Source organism: Saccostrea cucullata, unplaced genomic scaffold (assembly GCF_032062105.1).
Source record: "Saccostrea cucullata isolate Sc308-1 unplaced genomic scaffold, CSIRO_AGI_Scuc_v1 ctg435, whole genome shotgun sequence".
Taxonomy (NCBI): Eukaryota; Metazoa; Mollusca; class Bivalvia; order Ostreida; family Ostreidae; genus Saccostrea; species Saccostrea cuccullata.
In genome coordinates, this window is record NW_026921569.1 from 129,842 (window position 1) to 135,841 (window position 6,000).

At 44.0% G+C, this 6,000-nt stretch overlaps 1 protein-coding gene across 1 annotated transcript; it reads right to left on the reverse strand.

Annotated features, from left to right (window-relative positions):
- Window positions 1–3,695: 3,695 nt before the first annotated feature.
- LOC134260367 (craniofacial development protein 2-like) lies at window positions 3,696–5,108 on the reverse strand. The gene has a single exon (XM_062742939.1). The coding sequence runs from the start codon at window positions 5,106–5,108 to the stop codon at window positions 3,696–3,698; it is 1,413 nt and encodes a 470-aa protein (XP_062598923.1).
- Between the last annotated feature and the right edge of the window lie 892 nt (window positions 5,109–6,000).

Consider the following 6,000-nt stretch of genomic DNA (forward strand, 5'->3'; position numbering starts at 1 on the left):
GGGCAAAGTACAGCTTTAGTGCACTTTGCAAACAAAAAGTTTTTAATGGCCAGTGTGCAACTAATTACCATGGCAACCCAAGAATTAGTCACTTTATGGAATCTTGTCATCCATACAAATGTTTTGTTACATAATAATATTGTATCTGAAGCTATTTATTTTTCATTTATAACGTCTTTTGTGGAAGATCTCCTTTCAGCCCTAAAATTTAGCAGAAAAAATGCCTGAATGTAATAGTAAATTGAAGATACAAAATTGGTCGTTAAGTGTTCAGAATTATACCTATGGGTTAATAAAGTACCAAAATAACTTTATTAGATCCATATTAAATTGACATTTATGCCCAATCACATTTCAAAGAAAAATATCTATTCGTATCTATCAAACTCTATACCAAAAAGGCCAAAAAATAACTTATTTTGCATTGTTGCTAGGGAAAATTTTCTGTTGCCATGGAGATTAATGATTATAAATTATTTTCTCATTTTAAAATTATATGAGGGTTATTTTCTATTACTTGAAAAATTGTATCTGCCACAATAAGATAAAAAATTATAAGATTTTTGACCCAACCCTTTACCATTTTTCACTTTTTAGTTATCAAAACATCCAATTTTGTTGCTAGGCAACGAATAGGATTTTTAAAAAAACCCACGCTTTCAAAGTCAATCTGTAAAAGAGAAAGTTCTCTACTTTTATGTGAAAGTCATGCAAAATCTGTATTAGCTTGGTATTTTTCTTAAATTGACCTTGAATATTGTCAAAATCAAGGAAAATGCTGAATCAGCAAAAATGCAAAAACATACATATATTCTAATGTCTACCAAAGTACTAGCTTCAGATAAAATATCAATGTCTTGTGTGTTTTAAACAAATAAAGTGTGTGTCTTTATCATACCAAAAAATGAAAATTATTGTTAAAGATTTCATACATAATTTCAGGCTCTAAAGATCAGTGATTTTCAGTGCCTTCAAATAGAAAAATTGGCTGGTTGCTAAGGAAATTACTTTGATCAGGTTTCCATAGTAACCATGATCCAAACATTTTTTATTTTAAATACATGGATCATAGGTCAAGAGAAATCTATGTGTGGAAAATCATTGAATTCCGAGAACCAGAGTGAATCACCTTTTGCATGATTTTTATATGGACTGATACTTAATAAGTTTTGAGTGTAACATCATAATCATGTTAGCTGTAAAAAAATATTACAAATGCTGAGTGTAAAATTACAATTTGTTAATGTTTCTGAACCAATAAAATTTTAACTTGAAAGTATGACAATATAACTTGTTATTGAAATTGTGTACACACTTTCAGATTTGTTTCCTTCCCTGCTTTTGTATTATGGATATTCTGCATACGATATCAACAGGTATGTTGTCAAAATAGAGACTGAAATATCAAGATACTAGATATCACAAGTTTAAGGCACCATAAAACATTGGTGATTTTCATTTTATTGTACATGTATATAGAAGTTTCGGATGGGAAAACAAACAAATAAATATCAAAGTTTTGATTTGATTTGATCCCTATGTCAAATATTTATTTCTATCCTGTATTGCTTGTAATTGCCAAAATCATAATTAAGGAATTATTGTAAAGTTTGTTTACCTCGGCGAAATTTTCATTCCTTTGGAATCTTTGGAATTACCAAGAAATCAACTCACTTAAGAGTTATCACAGAGAAAACAAAAAGAAATGGAAATATTCAATAATAAATATTTATAACATGTTTTAAAGGTAGAAATGTCAAATCGGTATATTTTTGATAATCGGTTACTCGGACATTTTTCCGATCGAGCACCCGGGTACTCGGTAAAATGGAAATATAAGTGTGTTGATTTTGAGTCCCCAATCGCATCATCTCGGGTCTTTCTGTCAGTGGTCGGAAAAAACAACCTAGAATGTATTAACATCTTGTTGTTTGTTGGCATCCTTCTGTCTCGGGAGACAATGGAGATCGTGCCAAGGATCAGTCTGTGGTTGAGTGACAGCGCCGACTGTGGCTGTAAAGTCCAATTCTGGAGCGGCATGCTTTGTTGCAGTTCGCACAGATGTAATGCTCGCTTGGTTGAGCTGGGACGGAAGCTATTCTTTGTCGTCTGCGCTGTCTTCTCTCATTCCCCTGTTCTTCCCTCCTCTTTTCGCTGAGTTGGAGGCCTGCCTTGACAGCATGCCTCCATCGATTTCGGTCAGCAGCCACTGCTTCCCAACATGCCGTGTCGATGTCTCCGGCCCTCATGTCACGTTTTAGGACATCCTTGTAGCGAAGTACAGGCCTTCCTGTAGGTCTTGATCCAGTTGCCAGCTCTCCGTACAGCACGTCCTTCGGTATACGGCCGTTGTCCATGCGGCTTACGTGGCCAAGCCATCTCAATCGCCTCTGGCTTAGCAAAGCGAACAAACTGGGTAACCTTGACTGTCTCAATACTTCCTTGTTGGTGACATGATCCTTCCAGCTGATGCCTAAAATTCTTCTGAGGCAACGCATGTGGAAGGTGTTGAGTCGACGCTCTTGGCGAGAGTACAGGGTCCAGGCTTCGCTGCCGTACAGGAGCGTGCTGAGTACGCACGCCTTGTATACCACTATCCCGGTGTTTGTTGTCAGCATGGTGTTGTCCCATACTCGTTTTCCCAGCCGAGCCATTACTGATGCTGCTTTCCCAATGCGCTTATTTAGCTCTGTATCCAAGGACAGGTTACTTGATATGGTGGACCCAAGGTAGGTGAATGAATCCACAACTTCAAGGATATGTTCGTCGATGGAGATTTTGGGAGTGCAGCAGACGTCCTGGCCCATAATGTTGGTCTTTTTGATGCTGATGGTGAGAGCAAACTCATCGCATGCATTGGAAAAGCGGTCGATGAGTCGTTGTAGTGCCTGCTCTGTGTGTGCAGTCAAGGCGGCATCATCAGCAAAGAGCATCTCTCTGATCAGGACCTTGCGTACTTTGGTTTTTGCTCGGAGACGCGCAAGATTGAAGAGGCTTCCGTCACTTCTGGTGTGAAGATACTCGCCGTCTTCTGATTGATCAAATGCGTATGACAGCAGCAGGGAAAAGAATATGCCAAAAAGTGTTGGGGCTAATACACATCCTTGTTTTACGCCGCTTTTGATGGGGAAAGGATCTGAGGATGAACCATCATACAGGACGGTGCCTTGCATGTCTTCATGAAAAGACGAGATTATCCTCAGGAGCTTTGGAGGGCATCCAATCCTCTGTAGCAGGGTAAAGAGACCTTGCCTACTGACCAGGTCAAATGCCTTGGTTAGGTCAATAAAGGCAATGTACAATGGGCGTCTCTGTTCTCGACACTTTTCTTGTAATTGGCGTAATGAGAAAACCATGTCGATGGTTGACCTTTCTGCTCTGAAACCGCACTGCGCCTCCGGGTAGACTCGCTCTGCTAGTTGTTGCAATCGGGCGAAAGCCTTTCCAACAATGCTTAGTAGGGATATTCCACGATAGTTGTTGCAATCGCTGCGGTCTCCTTTGTTCTTGTAGAGCGTTATGATGCTAGCATTGCGCATGTCTTGTGGAATTGTTCCTTCTTCCCAGCACTGGAGTAACAGCTTGTGCAGGTGATGTAACAGAGTGGAACTCTTGCCCGCTTTGATGACCTCTGGGGGAATACCATCGCTACCTGGGGCTTTCCCACTGGCTAGGGAGTTGATGGCCTTACTGAGCTAATCTATCGAAGGTGGAGCATCAAGTTGGTCCATAGTTGGTAGGACATTGGTGTTCTCAACAGCTGTGACACTGACGAGATTTTCTCTTGAGTAGAGCTCTTGATAGTGTTCAGCCCACCTCTCCATTTGCTTTCCTCTGTCAGTGATGATGTCACCAGAGACTGTTTTCAGCGGCGCTGTCTTGATGATGCTCGGACCAAAAACTTTCTTCATGCCTTCGTACATGGCGCGAATGTTTCCACAGTCAGCAGAGTGCTGGATACCCTTACAGAGATTCAGCCAGTAGTCATTTGCGCTGCGTCGAGCTATCCGTTGGGCGTCATTTCTGGCCTTTCTGAGTTCTGCAAGTGTCTTCTCTGAAGGTCCACGTTTGTAGTTGAGCAGGGCGTTTCTTTTGGCTGTGATTGCTGGTTCGAGTTCTGTAATTCCTGCCTTAAACCAGTCTGGAATTTGTCTCACTCTCTTGCCGAAAGTGTCCATCGCTGAGGTGTAAATGGCGTCACGAATGTAGTTCCACCTCTCATCAGCACTGCTGGTGGGGCAGTTACGAAGGGCCTCTTCAATAGAGTCAACAAAGCGTGCGCAAACATCTGGCATTGCTGTCCTTGCTGTGTTTATTCGTGGACGTCCTTTCTGTTTGGAGCGATGAATCCTTTTTGGCTGGAGTCGCACCTTACTGCCAACAAGTGAGTGGTCGGTATCGCAGTCCGCACTGTGGTAGCTGCGGGTTGTCAGGACACAGTTCAGTGAGCATCTTCTGGTGATCACAAGGTCCAGTTGGTGCCAATGGTTTGATCTGGGATGACGCCATGAGACTCTGTGTTTGGGCTTTGTGGCAAAGAATGTGTTGGTTATGCACAGGTCGTGGTAGGAGCATATCTCAAGAAGTCGCTGACCGTTATCGTTTAGTTTCCCAACGCCAAAGTGGCCGATGTTGCGAGGCCAAGCTTCTTGGTCAGTTTCCACTCTTGCGTTAAAATCCCCAAGCAGATATACTTGTTCTGTGATTGGGATATCTCTGATGGTAGTCTCAAGTGCCTCATAGAACGTGTCCTTTGTCTCCACTGTGGAGCTGAGTGTGGGAGCATAGATGATCAGAATGTTGACATGCCCGGAGGAGGTGGAGAGGCGAAGAGACAGGATTCTGGGTGTACCCTTTTGAGGCGGTTCCACTGATGACAGTAGAGAGTTTCTCACTGCGAATCCTACACCGTGTATACGTGATTCCTCTGGTTCATTTCCTTGCCAGAAGAATGTATAATCCTCCTCTCTTAGGCTACCGTTTGATGGAAGTCTGGTTTCCTGTAAAGCAGCAATGTCGATGTTAAGCCTTCTCAGCTCTCGGTTGATAATGGCCGTTTTCCTGGAGTCATCAATCTGTTGGAGATCTTCAGATAGGCCAGGACACATTGTCCTGACATTCCAGCTTGCCAGTCGCAAGATGGACGATTTCGTTTTGCTGTATTTGTTGGGTTACTAGGTTTCCGTCTGCTTTCCATGTTTGGGTAACATTTAGCTCCAGGCACCCTCTGGAGCAACAGACGTTGGCGGACCGACACCTTATTGGCTGGGGGCTGTCCAGATTGAGGCGGGCGGTAGTCGGACGATAGGACTACGATGGTCCCTCCAACCGTCAAAGTTGTCCCGTGGCGTCCTTCCTGTACGCCAATTTGGAAGGGCTTATAACCCGTAAACTGACAACTTCCGGTTTTGTATCCACACTTTGCAGTGGAGCTGGAGTGTCCTCTCCAGGGCACGAAGCCTGGGCCAACAGTAAGGAGATCCTAGGTGGCCCAGTCCTCAGGATCCCCCTCTCGGTCTTACTGACGTAATCCAAAGGAATGCAGAGCATGACGTTTGGCGCCAGCTTGGCTGCAGGAGATGCCGGAACGGTGTTTCTGGTAGCACTGCTCCGCCTACGGGTCCCCACTCCGGATTTGAGGTTTTCTCCTTTTCAACTAGGCCGTTTGGTCACAAGAGGACTTACTCCGCCCTGGCCGTTGGCTGTCTTGTGCAGCTCATCCGTCCAATGATGCAGTGGAGGCACCATCCAATAACCATGGGAGTGCAATTTACCCATTGCTGGGGACCAGGATTGCAGACACCAGGGCGTATCCACTCGCCGGTGGGCCATGCGTGCCGTGCATTTAGGGGCCTGGTCTCCTCCAAGACCTTGTGGTTCTGCTTGGGGCCGCAAGGTACCCAATTCCCATCTGCTACCTCGAGGAGGATCCCATATCTGGGCCACATAGGTCTAACCGTGGAGAGGCTATACCTGGCAAGAGAGACTTACAGAAATTGC

What these genes read in the sequence shown, in the direction of transcription:
- LOC134260367 (XM_062742939.1), bottom strand. Translation starts at nt 5,108, where the DNA reads ATGTGTCCTGGCCTATCTGAAGATCTCCAACAGATTGATGACTCCAGG.